The sequence below is a fragment of the Drosophila takahashii genome, chromosome 3L (genome assembly GCF_030179915.1).
Source record: "Drosophila takahashii strain IR98-3 E-12201 chromosome 3L, DtakHiC1v2, whole genome shotgun sequence".
Lineage (NCBI taxonomy): Eukaryota > Metazoa > Arthropoda > Insecta > Diptera > Drosophilidae > Drosophila > Drosophila takahashii.
This window is the reverse complement of record NC_091680.1, coordinates 6,126,437-6,148,639: the sequence shown is the minus strand read 5'-3', so window position 1 is coordinate 6,148,639 and position 22,203 is coordinate 6,126,437. Positions and strand designations below refer to the sequence as shown.

Here is a 22,203-nt window from a genome sequence, read left to right as displayed (position 1 = left end):
ACGTAATTGTCTTTATACTCATTTTTGCGTAGTAGGTAATGTTTGGCGCCTATTTTTGAGTCGCTTCGATAAACATCGATAAATTGTATGGTCACCCTACAAGGTACACCGGGTTAGCCGAGACGCGAACCACGCCCTGCGATCATTTACTAAGTTATCGGGATTTATCGAGTATTTTTGAAAACGGGCGCCAAAAATGGAGGTCCGCGTACAGTGTGACCAGGTGGGGCGATTGGGAAAACCCAACAGGGTTAGCCGAGACACCCACGAGTAAAGACAGCATTTTTTAGGACCTTTTGCGCTTTCACCGTCGGTCACTTTCGGAGCGAAAGAAAATACAAAAATTGAGATTTCCCCTCTCACTCTAAATTTCACCGCTAAACGACTCGGACGCGTTTTTCCAGCGTGGGCGATTTTCCTCCTCGGTCGGCGTTTTCGGCGGCGTTTCTTATCGACAAACAATAGCGACTAAAAGAGACGGAGTTTTCGTGCTGAATTAGGGGCGATTTTAAATTAAAAACGAAATTAATATTAATTAAAGCGACGAGTAAGTTTCCAACTCCCACTGTCCGAGTGTGCGTGTGTGTTTTTGTGAGTGTGTGTGACAAAAAAAAAGAGAAAGAAGATGTGGAGTTGCAGTGGAAACACAAACACACGCTCTCTCGCTCCGTCTCGCTCGCACGCACACACTCAGGGGGAGCGAACGGAGAAGTGGAAAAATTAAAACCGAAATAAAGTGACAAAGCGGAGTGGCTGAAGAAGAAACAAGAGAAAAACATAAACGCAGTGGACACGGCATTAAATTAAATATAGTTTTTAACTTCGGCTAAAATATCCTGCGCAGCTCCCCTCTCTTTGTGATTTCCTTCGGATTTTTCTCTTTTTTTCCCGGAAGAGCCTGTCTCTCTCCCCCTCGCAGACCAACGCCTCTCCCTCTCCTCTCTCTCCTCTGCAACTTTCTGTTACTTTTTGTTAACTTCTCCCCTTTTTTTTTTGCCCGCAGGATATTTAAGACCTTTTTTTCGCTGTCGTTTAATTATAGTTTTTATGCCTCTCTCTCTCGCTCGCATCTCTTTCCAATTAGCGCCGAACTTCGGCGCAAAGTAAAAAGCAAAAATAAAAAAAATCTCATATTTGTTGTTTTTATTTGGCCCGCAGACCGTGAATTAAAAACAACATCAACTTTAACTACAGTGGCAGGCGTAACTGTAAAGTCCGCTTGCTTTGATAGCAAACAAAAAATCGCAGCAGTTTTGATTTATTCTAATTAAAAAAGGTAAGTGCGATAAAAAACCGGATTATAGCTCCTTTTCATTCGCACCTCCTTGGCCCGAAGTGCCGTTAAGAAGAGAAGCCAATGAACGCAAATAAGTAAACACGAAAACTAAAAAAACGAGAGATTTTTTGCTCTCCCGCTGCATTTCTATTTATGCTTTTGCTGCTGATAAAATGTACAGTGGATATTCGATACAGTAAAAAATATAATTTAAATTCAAAAATTAAATATATTGACATTTATTGTTTTTAAAATTGTTTGGTAACCCCAAATAAATTCCTAATTGAAATTGAGTGAAACAAAAATACAATTCCCAATTGGTAATTTATTTTGAAATTAAATATTGGAAAACATATACCCGCTTTAAATCAGATATCATAAAGTAAAATCTCTATTTTCAGTTCACCTTATCGAGTGTTCACTGTATTTATTTATTCATTGCTCCGGCTGCTGTAAAAAGTCAAAGAGCATTTCTGGTTGTTGTTGTTGTTGGTATTGTAATTGCCTTTAATTTGTGGAGAATGAGGGGAGGAGGAGCGAATGGTGGAGAGAGAGGAGGGAGTAGCAAATGAAGAAGAAGCTGAAGAGCAGCAGGCGTCGGCGCAGCAGCTGGCTCCTTCTCTTCCCATCTCGCTCGCTCTCTCTGATTTATCCGCTGTGCGCTATTTTCGGCATTTTGAGCTTATTTATTTACCTTTTGGTGGCTTGTTTATTAACCCCCCTCCCCCTCTAAATCGCTCCATGTGCTTTGAAGTTCAAGCCACAAAATTTGTTTCTACTCTTTTTATTTGTTGTTTTATTTTTGGTATTTTTGTAGCTTATCTGTTGCAGTAAAGTTTTCCCCTCACTCCCAGAAAATAAAAAAACCCTTCAATTAACATTGCTGCCGTCTGTTTTCAGTCTCTGCTACTTCTCTCCCTTTTCTCCGCATTTCTCTCCTTTTTTTCTCCTTTTACTTTTTGTGGCCAGCCGCTGATAAAGACCACAAATAGTTTGTCTTTGCCTCACATTTTTTATTTACAGTGGCTATCGGCTAGAAGTTACTTAAAAAACAGGAAATTTAATTTCCTTATGTGACAGAAAATACATTTGGAGTTTTGGGAAATTCGAAAATTAAAAGAATTTCTTTGTATTAGGGTGGGTCAATTATTTAAAAAAATTTACATAAATTTTAACTTTAAAAGGTTTTTTTTCGGCTAGAAATTATTTTAAGAACATTAAATTTAATTTCCTATAACTTTTAACATTTTGAAAAATTCGAAAAATTAGAAAAAGAAACGTTGCATTTGGGTGGATTTAGTTCTTGAGAATTTAAAAATGTTAATGTTAATGTTAATCGTTGAGTACTTTTACCGTTATGCACTGTACAGATTTATAGCCGCATCTTCTGTTTTGCAGCCTCTTACTCTTTAACCCTTGATTGGTGAGTGGGGGTTTTCAATGGAGATTCATTTGAGTGCAACTGGGCAATTATGCTTTTTGGCCTCTGCCCGCTCTTATGACCCCTTTTCCGCCCCCCGTTTTAGCTCTTAGCCCCTCTCTTTTGACCCCCTCTTAAATCATTGCAAAATGGCAATCACAAAATGCTCTCAAACAAGTAAATCTGCTTAGCTCGACTAACGGCAAACTTGTTGAGAGATCTTTTCATTTCTCTATTTTGCTCGGAGTTTGTTCGTTTGTTGTTGTTGTTCTTTTTCGCATTTTCTATTTTGCACACAAAGCGTTTTACATGATACGAACGACGGCCACAAAGGCAAAAGGCAATCAAAAAGAGGTGGGGAGGAGGGTTGTGGGGGGATAGGGGGAGATAACACAGCGTGGGAGGTGCAATAAGCAGAATCCAACCGAATAAAAAAGTAGTCAAAGCAAAAGAAGTGGCGGAGGAAGAAGCAGCACAAGTAGAAAACTCAATTGTTCGAATGTTCGCTTTGGGCTCCTCCTTTGTTCCTTCTTTTCCCTGCCAGCTGTGCGTGTGTGTGTGTTTGTCCACTTAGCCAGCAAACAATGCACACAGCAGCAACGTTTTATTGATAAGAAGTAGAAAGGAAAGGCGAGAAGAGGGGAAAAGGGGGGTGGGGGTGGAGTGGAGGAAAAGTGGAAAGTGCGTGGCAAGTGCGACAAAAAAAGAATTATTGTAGAGATGATTGCTTGGGTGAAGAGAATTTAAAGTGGATTTTCCCTTTTAGTAACATTTATTTCTAAAAAAAATTCTTTGGGGTAATTTTTAAATGAAGCAAATTTTATAAGTATTGTCGGAACCCTTAAAAATTAGATAATTTAAAAAATAATATATTTAATAACATTTTTTTGTATACCTTTTGGTTCCAAATTTTTCGGAACTCTAAAAAGACAGATTCAATAATACCCCACCCCACAATTTTAACTTCTGTAATTTTATAAATTTTAATAATTAATAATTAATTTCAGAACACAAAGAAAATAAACTATCTCAAGGTATCAACTCCATTCTACGCAACAATTTCTCCTTCAACTGAATATTATCCACAATGTAGTCCAAATGGGGACCGAAAGTAAACAGCATTCTGTACAAACAGCGGTTTATGGCCATCTTCAAAAGACTATGAGTGGAGCACAGTTTTCCACGCTCCCTCACCTGCATTTCCTCGGCGGTGATCAACTTCTCCTCCATCTTCAATAGAGATTCAAAAATTTGACATAGATCGTTCTGGATATAGCCAAATATATCTTCTTTTAGGGATCGCACGCAAATGCAAACGAGTCCTTGAAGGACCCAAACCAGAGGTTCCGCACAACGCAACTCATGGTTGAGTTTAGCCAGAGGATCGGGATCGTAAAAGAAGCTATAGTAACGCGGAATTACTGGCAATCTGGACCATAAAAAGTTCCAATGGCTGAGAAACCTATCGCTTAGGTATTTTCGCAGATTGCAGAAACACCAAATCTGCTGCTCGGCCATTCGACATTGTGGAGGTCCTTTGCATATAGCAGAAAGTCGTCGTGGTGGAGGAATGGGTTTTACCAAGGATCGTAGACCCTCCTTCTTGGGAACTTGCTTCCTTAGCAACTTGCATACTTGTATCCTAGGAGCAGTCTCCAAACAGGATTCCATCCTACCCAGAAAATCATCCACCATTTCCAGTACAAAATCGCGTAATTCGTTCCAATTGACATTTCGCTTCAAACATTGCTGTTTGAATAGCTCACTACATAAACTTCCCGACATGGCTGCATAAAAGTCACGGGATGCCAGTAATTGAAATCCATACATTTCCGCCGAATCCAAGGCCATGGCAATTGGCAAAGAGAGGTTATAGCGTTGCGTATCCAATGGCATCGGTTTCATTCGCATCACGCAGAGAATATATTGAAGGCGTTCTATTATTTTCAATAGATTGATATCTAGATATTCATGCAGGCGCCTGGAATCATTGATTAAAGATAGTTGACGTTGCATAACCAGACCATAAACCTCTCGAACTATATGTAATTTGGCCAGGATCAAGGTGGACAGCAACCAAGCTTGAAAAAGTCGTGTTGGGTTCGTTATAATCACACTAAATCCCGTGAGGACTCCATCGATTTCGGTAGCTTCCAAATAACCCATGGATGGCCAGTAAATCAGGGAAAATAATAAAGTTGGAACGATAGCTTCTTGACCAGAACTTTTCAATTGGCAACACCAGATTTCTACAAGGCGTTCCTTTATATCCAGATGCACTATGGGTAATGGAAATCTTTTTAGGCACTTTCCATGATGCTTATAAAAATAGTTAATCGCACAAAAGCAGCCAAAGGTCATGAGATAATACCAGGATCCTCCCAATAAGTAATTTGCACCTTTCAAATCCACAAAAGATGCATATAACCAGGTGCTCAACACAGTTGTTGTGAGTATCCATGAAAGCAAGCCAAGTCGTATGGGAAACTCATGAACGATCCTCAATAGCTTGTATCTGTAGCATTGGGGTCTTGCATAGTGTACATGGCATAACATCAACCCATAACAAACCATACTCAATCGTATAAACAGCATTATTATCGCGGTATAAACCGAAAACAGGGTCCACCCTAAGATTTCATTTAGGGAAACCAGTGGTCTTCTCACCTCAAATAGATGGATGCACAAGAAAATCGCTAGCATTTGATAATCCAACCAAGAACACAGTAAGGTGGCAAATAGAAAGCGATAAAGCAATAGCTTCTTGATCTTTCTTGGTAGCGATAAGAAATATTGGGGCACATAGCCTGTAGTTTCGATCTTCTGTTCCATTTTTTTCTCTATACGGAGATTTGGGTAACAAGTTGATTTTATGTACTACGCCTGCTTGGCTTGGCTGCAACTTGTAACCTTCTTTCTATCAGTTTACTTGTCTCAATTGACATAGTTCTCAAGTCGGTTGGCCGCCTGGTCATCAATCTATTTAATGGGCTGCCGTTGACCCAACTTACGAGGGAGTCGAACCCACCCCTTGTCCTCTTTTTTGCAAAAGTTCAAAAGTTTTTATGCCAATTTAAAGTTTTTCTTTTGGTTACCCTTACATAAGGTTGTACCATTTTGGCAGGGGACTAGCAATCGCCAACACAACACAAGATTATCATTCAAAATCAAAAATGCATTTTTAAATTATTATACTAGAACATCTAGTATATACCTAGTATACTAGAATATCTAGTATATTCCTAGTATATCTGGTATATTTATTGAATTTATTTTCGGCAATTTGATAAAACAAATATTTTTTATAATTGAGATGAAATAACAAGATATATATTTTCATAAACAAAAGAGTATTTTCAGCAACAATTCCCCTAAGAAAAATTGTTCAACATTTCTGTTGCCTCTTTTTATTTTTTTGCTATGCAGGTGACAAGTCAGCTAGGACTAAGTGCAGCTAAAAATAAACTTTTTGCCGCTGCAGGCACAACATTGCATTTTGCAATTGTTTTTATTCGGTGGGCGACACTTTATTGGAGCTTTAGTCACCTGAAGGGGGAAATAAGAGAAGCTGCTCGCAGCTAAAGTTCTAATTTATGTCGTTAAGTTTTTTTTGCCTGCGAAAGAAAAGTTTGCAGTCACATTTAATGGTCAAAGCTACAGGCGCAATTTCCACCGGGAGGAAAAAGAGCGTATTTCGAACGGGAACTGGACATGGACATGGAAATGGACATGGTAGAGGATGTTACTCTGTTCCCCCCATTCCTTTTTTATTGTAGCTGTTTGTGTGTGACCGCCTAACCCAAAAGCTGGCCGGGAGTGGTGCGAGGCCCGGGGCCAATTAGATTTATGGGATTAGCACAGGTCGTTGGCTATAAAGCACTCGCATGCTTGCAGAGGGGCAAAATCAACGTGAAAATCGAGACCATGTGGATGAGGATGAGAATGAGGATCCCGTAGGAAACACACACGCCCATTCGCAAATGGAACCTGAAACGGTTCGTTATGTGTGAGCACTGAAGGAAATTATTGGGTACTGAAAAAGGGTTAAACATGTGTCCAGAATTTTAAAATAATTAAAAGTTAATATTCTAATAAAATCATATTTTATTTAAAAAAAAACGCATTCAAACTAAAAAATTTAAAACAGACAAACGATCTGTATTTAAAATGTATTGTCAAATTTAAAAAGGAAAAACAAGTTTTCACATATATGAAATTCAATTATTTTTCCAAATATAAAAGAAAGATATTTTTTAGGTGTCACCTAAAATAGATCCAAAAGCAATCGGAATTTAATTAGCACAAATTAAACAGAGCTTTGTGTAATATTTTCTCTCTGCACACAGCAAACATTTTTGCATTGTTTGTCCTGTTGAGCTCCTCTTCTATCTCTCTCTGGCCATATATCTCTCCCTATCTCTCTGCACGCAGCTCCTGCATTTTCCAACGCCTCCCCCACTTACCACTCCCTACTTCACCGCTTACCTTCAGTGTGTTCAGTGTGCACATCCGGTGGGCAACAAAACATTGTTTCATTCCATAAACCGCCGCCAACTTTTGCATCGTTCGTCGTAGTCGGTCGGTGGTTGTTTCGCTCTCGCACTCGGCGGGCTTTGTTCCGGCTTTCCCTGGGTTCTTCCTGGTTCCCCCTTAACCACCTCCATTGAAACACACTACCCCCACGTCCTGTTTGCCTTGCCATTGAGAGGCCGCGACGATGACGCGTGCTCCTGGCCGATTCTCATTCCCCAAAACCACGTACCGCCGCACACATTTCCGGACTCAGCCGGACTTTTTTATACCCTTGAAGGAGGGTACAATGTTTTTTTCCACAATTCTTTGGATGATCCGGATTAAGGATTGCAAATATTGAATATTTGACACTATCGATATTTTCGATATTTTACCAATATCGTATCGATATTTGACAGAATCGATAGTTTCGATATTTTCAGAATATCGTTTCGATAGTATTACTATTTTCTGACGAGGGCATCTGAAACTTCGGTCCTCAAAAGCAAAAACCATTCGTTACTTCTTTTTCGTGTGTTCGATTGTGTGAGCTTCGGTGGTTGTTGCTGTTCCTATTTCGGCTTCTGTTGCCCTGTTGTGTTGGCTGGCTAGTTTTCGATTTTATCGATTTTCATAAAGCTGCTTTTATGGGCGGCACATTCAGTGGCAGAAAGTTTGCGGCTCTGTTACTCCAATTAGAGCACAAAAGCACATCTACACGCTGGCGGAGATGAACAATTTGGCTGCTGACCAGGTGAAGCCAAAAACATTTCTGGCATTTCAATCGCATTTTTCATTGACTCGCCGCTTCAACGGGCGGCCAAAGGGGAGATTTTGTTTGGTATTCGCTTCATAAATTGAGTTTTTACTTTTCTCCTCCTACCGACAATATTCCTTTGTCGATGCATCCGACCGAAAAATAAATTTCTCTATGTATTTATTCCGTTTATAATGGCGGACTGAGGCCATAAACAAACTAATTCTGTGGGCTTCTGGATTCGAACCGACCGGATGATTTTATTAAACTCGCAAAATATGAGGTCAAAAGTTCAATACATTGTCAAAAAAAAATATAAACCTTGTTGCCAATTTCCTAGGAGATTTCATTTTACAAAATACGTCATGAATCATATTTTGATATCTACATAATGATGCATATTTTCAAGAAACTGTAAATAAAACCATGCTTGCAATAATCAACAATTGATTGTATTATATTTTCTCAGAAAAGCTGAGTTCTTGGTATTTCATGACCATTAAAATAAAAAAATGTTTAAAAAATAATTTATTGATTTTTTCATAATTGATTTTCATAATTGATTTAATCATAATAAATGACGCATGATGTATTAACAAAAATTGTTTAATAACTATTGAAACTCTTTTATTATATTAAAATACCTTCAAATGATAAATCCTGAAAGGCGGGTCAAAGCTTTGAAATATAATCCCCAGGGTCTCAATTAATCCACTCGGTCAGTAGAGCACTTTTAATGAGTGCCACTCACGTATAAGAAACTGCAGCTGCAACTTAAACTCGACCCTCGACCCAGTTCGAAGGCTCAAGTTACTCATCCAAACTTATAGGATGACACTAAAATAAGAGCTCTGCTTTGCGACTTAGTAAAAACTTTTTAATTACAAGGATCAGGACAATAAAAGTTTATGAGGCGAAAAGCTCTGCCCTTCCCCGCTTCCCTCTCTTCTCTCGCTGTGTAATTTCTGGCAAATAAATACCAAAAGCGTGGCAAAAACTAATAAAACTGAACTCAACTCTCGGCTTCCAACCGTCATCGTAAAAAAATAGAAACCAGAAAATCGAGTTGAAGTTGAAACGCTTAATGTGTGTGCGGCAAAAACTTGGCTAATCCCTTCAAAAGCGAAATAGCAAAGAGATAGTCAATAAATAGGGAAAAATGAGACTGTTGCGCTTATATTGGATTTTTTGGCACAAAGTTTTGTAAATATTTTCTCGGACGAGCCAAAGGGCCTGGGAACTTTGGTTATTGCCTGTGACAGGCGGCCAAACGAAATGGCAAATCGATTCCGATTCCGATGGCAAAATGCAATCTCTGTCTATCTCTCTGCTGGGGCTAATATTCAAATGAAATTTCAGTGCATTGAACCCGACGAGAATCAGCAAGTACAAGGTGTGAATTTGCCAGCCAAATATTCAAGGAGCAGGAGCAAGGAGGCGTCGCTGGCAGGATGTGAATTGGGCGGCGGCAGGAAGCAGCTTCGGGCCACCAGCCAGATAAATATAAACACGAAACTGGAGCACAGGCAAAGCTGTAGCCGCAATAACTGTCTTGGGAGATTCAATTCCCCCCAAGGAAGCACACCAAGTGCACTGATAATAATAAGATTCGTAAATTGAAATTAACAAAAAAAAAACATGTAGACCACAAAAAAATATCCAAGTTGTTTATGCAATTTTATATCGTATTTCAACACCTATCGACTTGTGAAAAAATGTTTAAAATCCGACCATTCATTAAAAAGTTATAAGCAAATAAATTGCGCTCTTACAAGCAGTAAAAGCATTCGCTTTACTGCTCTCTTTCACGCTTGCTTTATATAAGCAAGAGGGAACTTGTTTTAAAAAAAGTAATTGACAAAAAAGAAGGGTGTTTAAAATTTAAAAAGTAATTTTTACTTTATTTTGATATATCTTAAAAATAAACCCCTACATTTTTTCAGTGTACTCAGTAAAGAGAAGTGTGGAAGCAGAGTAAATTCGATGCAAAGGCATTTCCAGAATGACAGCGAATAAAGCAAATGCTCGAGATGCTTGCAACCCTTCAATCTACCCAACATACAATATCCCACCCACACTCCCCCTGGTAATTCCCCGAACGCACGGAAAACTTGACAACTTCACATTTCTGGGAGGTCTTAGACAAACTCTCGCACACACGCTTACACACACAGAGATTCCTCACTCAAAATCCTCAAATGAATTAAAAAAGTTAAACTCCCAACTTCCAACCCCTAACTCACATCTGAGTTTGTGCTTTCTCAACTCTTCATTTTCCTCATAAAGTTCTGGATATTTTTACTTCTGTGCTTATAAGACATTAGCCAGCTACTTTGAGGGCAGGAAGTTCCTTTGACTTTCGAAATTTAGTGTGAGTGTGTGTTTGGGAGGAATAGTTGGAGATGCACGTTGGATGGAATAATGTTTGCAATTAGTCAAAACTGCCAGGAATCTTCAGAGAGATGAGATAGTTGTGCAAAACAGGGTTATAAAAGTAGCTTAACAGAACTTTATCAAAAAGATACAACGGGGTAATTATACGGGTAATTGGGGAAATTATCAGATTATCACATATGAGAAATAATCCTCAAGATTAACACTTTTAAAACCATTTATTTATCAAGTGAGTCATTTGATTATTTAAAATATTGTTTTGTGCTAAATTGTATTGCCAAAAACTATTTTGCTTTGCATGCACATTTTGCAAAATATTTTTTATTATTACACCTTCATTTCTCTGTTCAGCCATTCATAAAGTTTTCTGCTTATTTGAGCACTATTTCCATTTGCCCGACGACTATTTGTTCCAACACGTGAATTCCTTGTGACAAATACGTGATAAATTCGTTGTAGCCTCATCAGGCAAACACGCGCGACATGAACGTAGTTAAAGTCTGTGACGGTCTTGAGAGCTCTACAAATGCGCTTTGTGACGAAGGATGGGGAAAATACTGAAGCAGTGAGTGTGTTCCTTTTGCGAGACAGCTACAAATTTTCATAGCATATTTCATGCTGAAGCTTACTTGGCTTGGCGCCCTCTTCTCATGCCAAACAAATGCTGGTGATAGAAAAAAAATAGAAAACGTCAAAAGAAAGGAAAACAGATTTGTTATGCTTTGATAGTTTCTATGGCAAAGTTTTGATAAAGTAAAATACTTTTATGGAATTTTCAGCTTTTCGCAGCAAATTTGCTGTATCCAAACTATTTTTTCGAGTTTGAAGCTAAGAAACTGGGGTGTATATTTTAGGGAGTATTATTTTTATGCACAAGAATAAAAATAAATTGCATTCGCTGATAAACAAGTAAATTAAAGAGACATTTAGATGTTCAATAATTGAGAACAATATTTATTGGTTTTATTAGCGGCTTTCAAATGATATTTTTGTTTTTGTGCAGCACAGACATTAATCCCATTCTTTGATGGAGCAAAAAAACATCACGTATTTTTTATAATTGTCTCTAGAGAGCGTTCAATGCTGAGATACTTAATCACGAGGCATTTTTTTATTGCAATTACAACTACTCGAATCTAGAACAGCGTTCTTTTTGTGCAGTACACTTCCCCTGATGAAGTAGTAATTTGTCTCCACTTTTTCAAGTAATTTCTTTGCAACTACTGCCTCCAATTGAATGACTGTCCAAACGACTGACAAAATGTCACGCTGCGATTGTGCCGATAGCGAAATCTCGTTCTCATTCTCATTTTCAATTGGGTGGGCAGAATTTTCAATGCTTTTCCCCCATATTTTCCTGCTGCATTGCGCCGGTTGCTTTTGTCTCAAGTGCATTGCAGTTGAAATTGTGTCTAGAGTGGGCTGGCTGCCTTGCTGCACTTGTCGCAAAAAAGCAGAAAAATCAACAACAGCAGCAGAAGCCAAAACTGAAACTGAACTCGAGTGAACTGGAATTAAATGAATGGAAGACCAGAACGACGCTCCCCAAACGGTTCTTCAATGCAATGCACTTTGCTGATTATTATTGCAGTTTGTATCCCCTCCCCTGGATTTTTTACCCAGCTGTAATCAATTTGACATAGATTTTTTTTAAATCAATATATGAGTTTGTCACGATTTGACCAGGGCTAAAAGGCCTCTCCATTTCCTCCTCAATTAACACAGTGAGCTGAGAGATGCAATAAAAGCTCAAATTTGCTTTTTATCCACTCTGTTTGCTCAGCAAACAAACAATTCGAACAAGCAAACAAACTAACATTTCGTTTTCTCTTTCCCAAAGTTTTATATTCAATTTGGATTTTCATTTCTTGCATTTTTCAAATGTTTCTCGTAAATTGCAATTTATTTTCGCTGCGAGGATAATTTTCAAATACCTAATTCTTTCGTGTGGTCTATCAGAAAATATTTTCCCACATTTGCATCGATTGTACAAGGCAGCTGGGCTGCCGGAAAATTGTTCACATGTCCATATTGCATGTTCAAGAGAGCTGCTGGCTTGGCTGCCGTTTTTGCCACCGTGCCACATAAATTGCATTTTTCAGCCAGGCCAAAACATGTTGCTTTCGTTGTTTATGGGGATTGGATTCGGCTTCAGTTTTTTGTAGGTTGGGTTACAAAAAAAATTGGAAACTTATAGCGGAACATAAATTTGAATATTAGTTTTTTATAATATTGCTAGGAAACTAATTCGGTTTTTTAATTTAAAAAAAGAATTGTCTTTCTTTTAATTTCTATCTTTATTAATTATTTTATTGAAATTGAAACTGAAATTCACGTGGAGTTCCGAATGGTTTGCTCTATTTTTGCAGTGCATAAACTACGCTTTTAGTTTTTCTATTTTTTTCGCCGCCATATAACAGCTCTCTTGAGACTCTCTTATCTGGTCAACACTTGAGTTTTATTTTGATTTCATTTGCGGTTTCACTTTGAAATGAGGCAAACAAAAATGTTTGGTTTAAAAAACTGAGTGATCTCTTTGATGGATGTTTTATCACAAAAACCATAAGAGGTTTGATTTCTGTATTTTTATGAACGGTTGTCTTTATAGTTCTTAGCCATGTACTTATAAATGAGGAAACTTTAAAGTATACTTTACTATAACTTTTCCTTGCCTGTTTTTCTCTATTATTTAGTTCCAGAACTTCATTGTTTGTTATGAGTCTTTGTATTTCTTGATATTTTGAGTTGTTGCTAAAAGTCATTGGCCCAGAAAAAATCCTATAAAATCGGGGTGTTCATCATTTGTTCTTTTTTTTTACTACCCGCTGTTTGTTCAAATTTTGTACCACGCTATCTTCAAGTACCCGATCTAAAATAAACATGAAAAGTGTGCATATGACCCTCGCGCTGCTTCAACGCTTTTTTTTTTTTGGGGCGTATACACTCTCTATAACACGGCGAAAGAGGAGATATAGAGAGAAAACGAGGGACAGCTGGTAAGAAACCAAGTTGAGGAGAGAAACCCAGCTGACTGACGGAAACCGAAAGTAATACATCTGCTTCTCTAACGACCCTACCGCCTTATAGGGTCAGGCAGCGGCCCTCTCTCTCGAAATAACCTTAGCAAAATGCCTCGAGGCGCAATCCACACATCCTGAGACGTTTTTTGCGTTGACTTTGGCAAGCAGGTCACGTGAGCAAAAGGATAAAAACCAAGGGGAGCTGACAAAGGGAAATCCTAGCAGTTCGTAGGGGTGGTCGTCCTGTAAATGTGATTGCTCCAAAAAAAGAGGGGGCGTAGACAACTGAAGACCGACCGACCTCCCTCTTTCTCATATCATAAAATACAGAACAAATTTCCTTGATTCTTTTTGTTTTTTCTTTCGCCCGCTCTGTTTTAGCGCTTTTTCTTGGCAATTGTTTCAACGTGTTTGAAATATTTTAAGCCCAAAGCCCAGGGTCTGGGCCCTCTTTTGTTTTGTTTTGCTTTGGGTCTTTTGTGTTTACGCATATTCGGCTGATGCATATAAAAATGAAGTTTCTGCGGGGTTATAAATACGAAAAATGCTCTTATACATACAAGCATGAAAATCAATATTTGCGCCGCGTCGTCGTCATCAACGCCACAGTGTTGGGCTCTTTTGATACCCATTATTTGTAATATTTTCGGGGAATATTGATTTTAGTATGAGTGGGAATATTAGTATTAAAACAATAATATTTTTAGGACTTTTTGAGGATCTTTGGATATTTTATATTAATTTGTAATTCAAAGATACATAATCTTTACATTATCTTCGAAGCATTTTGACTTTAGATAAAGTGAAATAGAAAACTTTACCTATTAATAATATTCGTACTATTTTTTGAGGATCTTGAAGTATTTCAAAATGATTAGGTATCTATCTATTATTAAAATTCAAAATATTCTTCCCAAAATAGATCGAAAATAAAGATAATTTTATAAATTTAGTTCACTTTTTTTTAGTAGGTATTCCTTAGTTGATATAGATTTGTTATACTGATTTATTATTACATTTATTCCTCCTTTATTTATTTTATTTTCTGTTTGCCTCGAAAGCAGTCAGTCAGAGTAAAAAACAGAGTCAGACAGCAGCAGCTGATAAGCCGCTCGATGCGGATGTGAAAATGTGCATGGGAAGAACCCTAGCAATAAATCTATTTACTTCCACACATCATATGTATATATATTTTAATACAGCAATATCTGTTCAAATATGCTTTATATATTAAACTGTAACTACTCTTGAAAATAATTAACGAATTTCCTATCTCTCTTTCATTTCAGGTTGCGATAACCCTACTTTGACCGAATCAAAGGTGAGCTGAACATGAAGTACTAATGGAAATGTGTTACCTTTTGTTGGTTTTTTTGTTTTTGGGGCTTTCCTTTTTGACACTGCCAAGTTTTTGTCACATGGCCGCGGGCGATTTTGAACTTGTTCCACTTTGGCAGCGGGAATTTTTGTGGGGGCAGCTTTATCTTTGCATTCATCTCTGTCTATCGGGGCTATTCTTTTGCCCAACTTCTCCAATTTTGCCCCCTCCCAACGCCCAGATAAAACGCGAAATATTCTTTTTTTGGCCCAGAGTATTTTCCTTTTTTGCTTGCCAGCTGTGTGCTCAATTCAAAAAAATGAGAAAAAAATAACCAAAAACCTGATGGAGCTAGAGATGCTGGAATATAACAGTGGATACTCGAGAGCAACTTGCTCCAGTTCTTGAAGTGGAGTCCAAAACGAGTTTTTCGGCACTTGCCTGCCGCCTCACGTACGTAAATCATTTGAGTTGAGTTAGGTCTGGTTTTTTTTTCTGATAGTTGTTTAAGCGAAAAACAAAAAATACAGAAAACAAGATCCATAGGCCTAATACCAAGGTTTTCCAGCCAGTATATTCTTTATGACCGCATAAAATCCGTTATTATATCTTTGACATGCTCGTAACTGGTAATAAATTTCTATGCATATCCACACATCTAAAGCTAATTGACCAATCCGAAGCAAAATGATTTCGTTGGAGGCTGAAAGAGAATCGTAAAAATAAATCACTAAAGCTATATCTTGAAAGTTTACAGCTTAGCGAATGTACATTTGGGGCCTGAGGAAATAAACTTTACCAAAGTTCAACTTAATGGAATCGATTTTTTGCAAGTGATATCGGGGTATTCCTTAAGGTCTTTAAAATAAAATTTTATCATTTACTTGGTAATTTCCAAAAAACTTCAAGTACTTTATTTTTTTCTTTTATATGAGGTCTGTTTTCTATCAGGACTGTCCTCTAATCGCTTCCAATCTTCATAAGACGGCTTGTTGCAGAGTGTTTGTTTTCTCTGTTTTCTATTCTCGCTGACGGATTTTAGTGGATAAATTGAATTACCATGTTGGCTGCGCCACACGCAATGCAGCTGTCAGGTCCGGCTTTAGCTTTTTGTGATGTTATGCAGCTGAGGCAAGGGGGAAAGTCATCGATGCATTGCCGCCAGTACTGCCAACGTAAACCCCCCTCCTTCCTCATCAATTCCTTTTGGTTTTCCAACGATGCATTCCTTGGATCTTTTGTTGTATAATGTGGAAACGTGTTCGAATCACCTGGGCCACATGCTGGGCGAAGTAGGAGACGGCATAAACAATTCAAGTCAATATAATGGTAAATTACTGTTCGATATTCATGGGGGACTTCCCTTAACTTAATGTGGAAAAAAATTGTGCATTTCTTGCAACGTCATAGAATTGTTAACAAACTTTCTGTTAAACTTAAAAAAAAATTTTTTTTTTAAATCAAGTTTTTAAGATTTTTTCCAACAACAAATTTGTAATCCATTAGTTAAGGTTAATGGTAAAATATATTTCACTTTAATATTGTCAAGAATATTAAGTAATGTGTAAAGTATTATTTTTGTGACCGCTGCTGTTTAAAGGTAAATGGATGGATGAATGACACACGCGACAAGTAGCCAAGCGCATCTGGCGGCCGGTTGGGTGTACGATTTCTGGGGGCCAAGGGGACTGGGGCAACCCTTCAATGCCGCCTAGACAAACCCTCGACACGTCTCGGGTCTCCGATTTCATGACTAATTATACGGGAACGCATGTGCCAGCGGGTAAGGCGAGAAGGTTAAGCGCCTGCCCTCCCCCATTCCCTTTGCGAAATTATGCGGATTATATTTTTGTTCTTTGCTGTTTTTACTTGCGATTGTTTTTTACCTTTTGCTGGGTGAGGCCAATTTCTGTGTTTCGCTTTTTCTTTCTTTTTGGCCATTAATGAAGTAATGGAGCCTGGCCTCCCGACAATTCTGGTTGGGACAGCAGGGGGGTTTGTTATTCGGTTTCATGCATAAAATAGCTGCACATAAGTGCAAGCTGCAAGCTGCAACTGCAGCATGAAATGATGATGAAAATTTCATGAATTTGCAACGGACCAAAGGAGCGGCGGCGTATCCTCATCCCTTTTGGCCCAGTTGTGGGATGAAATGCAATTTTGCGCTGCCAGTTTTTTGAGTGGCACAAACAAACGAACACATGTGCAGCAGCAGAGCACCAACACATTTTCCATTTTAATAGGTGTAAAGGCCTTAAGTTTATAAAATTATGATACTCAGCAAGTGTGTCCCAGGCACTGGGAGAATTTGGTCAGTTTGAGTTAAATGAACTTTAATCGGAGCAGGTCAAAGTGATCTTAAAATGTGCATTATTATGCTTCACTTTAAAGGTGAAGGTAATATATAAATTAACTAGGCAAATTGTTGCGTTTCAAAAAGATTTATTTTAACTTGAACTTTAACCGGAGGTTATAAATGTACTTTTCTCATGTAAATACCATTTTGTGTGTAAAAAAATTTGTTAACAAATTGATCATGTTTACTATTTTTAATCACATCCCTCTTAGTTCAGTATAATAGACAAAATTAAATTTAACCGAAGGTTAAAGTTCGCTAAAAGCTATCTGAATTTCACTACCATTCAAGTTCTAACTTCTTGCAGTGCAAAATCAGTTGCCTTGGCAAGCTGTTGCATAAATCAACTTCAGCTGTGAACGTGAGTGTTTGTTTTTGCCTGTGCTACGGGTGCGTGTGTTTGTATTATAGATAACTCAGCGTTAAGCGCCCGCTTGAAACTATGTCAAGCCCTCCTCCCAGACACACAAACCATCGCACGGCAGCATCGCACTAATGCCGGCATTAACCCACAGCTGCTGCTTCTGCTGGCTGCTTCACCTGAAGAGGAAGCTTCGGATGCTGCCAGCCGGGTGCCAGTGCCATCGTGTGTGCTCTATAAAATATTTGTTTAAACTTGCACTACTCCCACTGCTCCCCTGGCAGCCAACCAGCGACGCCAGCATTTTCTGCATTTTCTGGTGTTGATAAGCACACTTTGCTCACCGGCCACTTGAGGCGGCAGCGCAACGGGTAATCACAACTTAAATGAGTAGTTTAATTTTGTTCAAGTGCAGCGCTAGAGATTCATCTCATGAGTAGAAGCGAAAACATAAACAGCGGCAATCATATAATACTTAAAAAAACAGTCATTTCTTCCTTATATATATTTTAAATATTCCCTTGAACGGACAAGAACCTCTCTTGAACGGACAACACAAAATATTTAAAAATATCAATAAAATTCCTAAACAAACCACAACGATTCTTGATTTTTTAAGAACATTTCTCTCAGTGCCTGGCATAGGTAGACGTATCTTTGATGTATTTTTCCCCCTGTCTTCGGTGAAGATATAGAGTCAGAGACCTGCTTTATGACCAGGCCGAGTGGCAAGTTGCGTTCCCCGCTAGAATTGCTGTTTATTGTATTCCTCTAAATTGTTGTTTATGTCTGCATTCAGACAGCAACTGCAGTTTGCAGCTGCAACGGGCCACGGCGATGGCAACTTGCAACTGCAGCAACATTAGCAGAGGTAGCAACGTCGACTCGTCAACAACCTGACAATTTGTGCCTGTCTCCATGCTGCTGATGGCAAAGTGTGGCCGTTGTTGTCTGTTTCAGACAGTTTGTAGTGTAGTGGCAGCAGCAATAAAAGTGCTAAAAAGTTTCATGCCCCCAGACTGCATCCTGTGCCAAAGCCCTACTCCTGCTGCTGCTGCTGATGTTGAAGTTCCTGGTGCCCACAGAACATTTTTTAATCTTTTAAAACTGAGCTGCATTGTTGTTCTGCGCTCTGTGTTGCTGCTGCTGCATTTGAAGTTGAGGCAAAAAAGAGCGGAAGAATGCCGCAGTCCACCCCTAAGAACCGGCTGAATCCCAGTCCCAGTCCCCCTGGTTATGTCCTTGCATATTCCTCAAGCCTAATGAGAGCATTATAACTTTGTGACAAACTTTGCTGTGCGCCACCGAAGTTGGGGAAGCTGGCCAAAGTACAAAAAAATAGTAGTTGCCACTGATGCTAATGAGAGAAAGAGTTCTCGAGAGCACAAATTGTATTCATTAAATATGAAATACGGCTTAAATTTTCTTTGGCAGACTACAACGGTTTGAGTGTTTTTCGCAAATAAGCTGCGAGAAAAAAAATAACTTTGTTTATTAAATTTTTAAAGCCATAAATTCTCTTGAACGGACACAAATCTCTCTTGTGCGGACAACACTCTAAATTTACCAAAAAATAGTTTTTTTCAAATACCAAACGCAGTAAAATTCCTGAACAAACAACAATGATTCATGATTAATAAATGTAAATTTTCAGCGCATTTCAAGTTCGTTTAATGGCATTCTTAGGTTAGTTAAAGAATTTGTTTTGTTTTCATTTTTTCCTTCTTCCCTCTTGTTTTGCTTGCTTTTCTGCTTATCTTTCGTTTCATTCATAATTTCTGTCGCATATGTAACTGCGGGGGTTGCTTGGAGTGTCGCAGGATGTACCTGATATGTCCCTTGGGGGGTGGTGTTATGGGGAGGTGGGTGTTATGAGGAGGCAGTTCAAAACAGAACAGAACAGAACTTTGTCGCGTTGTCAAGCCTTTGTGGCTGTTTTCTATTTATGTTATGTTATGTTACCGCTACCTGACTGGGACTCCCTCTGACTTTTCCCTCCTCCACGCCTGATGTCTGACGTCTGGCTGGGCTTATACCACCACCCACTTAACCATTTCCTTCACCATTTTACCACCGCCCCAGAATGTCTGCACACGTACATAGAAATGACATCAGTGGCAGCAGTGGTGGAGCCTGAAGCTCAGACTGCATCGTTGAGTAGGAAATTAAATACTTCAGACGGATGTTTTTGGGGGGAAATTTCCGTATTTTGCCTCGTTTCCATCAGCAAAGTCTGTTAAAATTTGCCTCCGCTTCTTGCAGAAATATTCATATTCGATGGAAATCGCAGAGCAATTTGTTCAGTTATTTAAATTGCATATTTTTGCTAAATTCCCATAAATTTATGACCCAACAGAGACTTTCACTATTTGGTTTTACTATCTGCCATGCATTTCTCAACCCCATTTTTATTATCGCCCATTCAATTAGTCTGGCTCTAATGACATTTAGCCCGGCTCCCATGATAATCTACCCCATGGTCAGCTTCTCTTTCTGCTACTGCTGCTGCTGCACTTTTGCCCCAATTTCCTTCGGTCACCCTCCCCAGTTTTTCCACACTTTGCGTTGCACTGCGCCAAAAATGCAATGCAAGCGATACAAAAGGCAACAAGGCTTTGCAGCCTCATTTACGTTTTTTATACACGGTATCAAAGAAACAAGGTATGTTGATTTCTGGGGATTTTTGTAACATCGATATTATCGATATTTTTCAAAAATCGTTGTTTATAGAAAATACATTTTCTAAGAAATATTTCGAAAAATCTTTTAAATATATTACGGGGTATACAAAGTTCTAATAATGTTAGTATATAGTTTATTTTGTAGTATCTTTTTGGACACCCCTTTGTTGCCTGTTCAGTTGTTGTTGCGTGTAACACTTTTGCAGCTCCCCATCGCCGCCCCCTCGAAACAAATGTCACACGAATGTGGAGCACGTCATGTGTTTATGCATGCAAATGCAGAGCCAACGTGTTCAGAAAAAAACAAAATCAAGAGAAAAAAACAGAGAAGGATGGCTCTTTCTCCGATTCTCGATCGCGATTGTGTTGTTGCCCACATGCCGAGTTGTATGAGAAATATTGGTGCAGAGAGGGTGCGACATTACATTTTCGGTAATTTGTCTTGTTGATTCCAAAGTGTGATAACTTCTAGCACAAATCGTTGACTAGCGATGGAAGAAAAATGTGTTAACATGCTTTTTAAACAAACGTGAAAATGTGAAAGATTTAAAAATAGTCATTTCTTAAACTAGCATAAGTTTGAAGAAAGAAGAAAATCAGCAGATAGTAAAAATCATGCACCATGTATGATAAAGAAAAATAAACTGAATAATAAAATCAATTCGAAAATTATTAATTTCTGTGCCAATTTCTATTTAGTAATTAGGTACATTAACAAAAAAAAAAAAAACTCCCTTGAACGGACAGCTTTCTCTCTTGAACGGACATAGTTCTAAATTAACCGAAAATTCGTTTCCTAAACGCAGTAAAGTTCCTGAACAATCGACTAACAAAATCAATATGGAAATTATGAATTTATGGGCAATTTTATAGATATTTTTCTAAAAAACATTTCTAAATGTGGAAATCGGTATACTTCGCATTCCCTCTTCAATTATTTCCATCTCTAACCAAAAGCGATAGGGGACTGCAACTAAAGACCTGGAACACAACGTCTGCGATAAGCGGGAACCCACCTCCTCCTCCACAGACCATTAACTGCACTCTATCGATATTCATTTGTACATTTCACTTTTTTGGGTTTTGGGGTCAACTAGCGACTCTCGAGCGTTTAAATTTTGTGTGTTGTCCGATAAGAGCGACCGCATCTGGTGTGTCGTGTCGCTTCTGTTCCCAACTTCGACGTTGAGGCTTAATGGCTTATCAGCCGGTGGGTTGAAATGCCGCTCTACTCTCTTCCCTTTCGATTCCCTCACATAACTCTGGGTGTCGAAATCCCGCGCTTGACCCAATTGGAAGTGCGACGAGGAGGGACCCACACATGAGAAATGAGCTGCCAATGGGCAACAAGATTTCGATTTTGGGGAAAAACTTTGAGTAATTGCTGCACTCCAGCCGGTAACTCCACCTCTAAAACGAACTAAACCCGCAGACTGTGCGAGGAAGATCCCAAAATAGTTTCCATTTAACGATGCGGAATGCCTCCTTAAAGTAGCTAAAGGCGCTAAAATGTAGAAAATTTATTATCTACAAATGAATATATTAAAATAATTAATATTATGTCAAAAAGTTTAATACATTTTTAAAAGATATACCTCTCAAAATAAAAAACCACAAAACAATAACCAAAATAATTAATTAATTTTAAATATGGATTTTTTTTTCCTTGTACGAGGTGTTACTATTTATTTTGGATATTTGAACACGTTTTAGCCATAACAGATTTTATCTTATCTATCATTATTTCAGTTGTAAAGATATAAGTACTGAATAATTTCTTATCGGTTAATCGACCAAATTGAATTTATTTCTTATCATAATAAAACGAAAGGTTACAGCAATTAGCAGGATAAACAGGAACAGGATATACCGACAGCTTATGGATTATGTTCACCCTGCTAATTTCTGGATTATTTACTTAATTTGTTCATTTACTTTGTTCTTGCCTTTGCCTCGTCACACATTGAATTAAATTCCCTGAAAGTTGCGTGTGGCAACCGCGGAACGGAACGTCAGGATTCAGGATACAGGCGTTAATGCCCCATTATTTGTGGCTGTTGCTGTCGTCATGGCCATTCGACGATCCACAATCGACGTTAGTAACAGCG

The 22,203-nt window shown here is 38.5% G+C and overlaps 2 protein-coding genes across 3 annotated transcripts in view; one reads left to right on the top strand and one right to left on the bottom strand.

The window, feature by feature from the left end:
* The first annotated feature begins 347 nt into the window (after positions 1-347).
* The window catches only part of Src64B (Tyrosine-protein kinase Src64B), a 37,658-nt gene continuing 15,802 nt past the window's right edge, over positions 348-22,203 (top strand). Inside the window, exons 1-3 of one of the 2 annotated variants that reach the window (XM_070214500.1) lie at positions 348-547; positions 1,159-1,276; positions 14,669-14,700. The gene's annotated coding sequence lies outside the window, so the exon portion shown is untranslated. The remainder of the gene's footprint in view (positions 548-1,158; positions 1,277-14,668; positions 14,701-22,203) is intronic. The other variant, XM_017158757.3, reaches the window with a different exon arrangement.
* LOC108068911 (nucleoporin Ndc1) lies at positions 3,685-5,603 on the bottom strand. The gene has a single exon (XM_017158754.3). It carries the CDS (start codon positions 5,526-5,528, stop codon positions 3,726-3,728), a length of 1,803 nt encoding a protein of 600 aa, XP_017014243.2. The 5' UTR covers positions 5,529-5,603; the 3' UTR covers positions 3,685-3,725.

Bases quoted from the DNA above. Each gene is read 5' to 3' on its own strand.
- LOC108068911 (XM_017158754.3), bottom strand. From the start codon at position 5,528: ATGGAACAGAAGATCGAAACTACAGGCTATGTGCCCCAATATTTCTTA.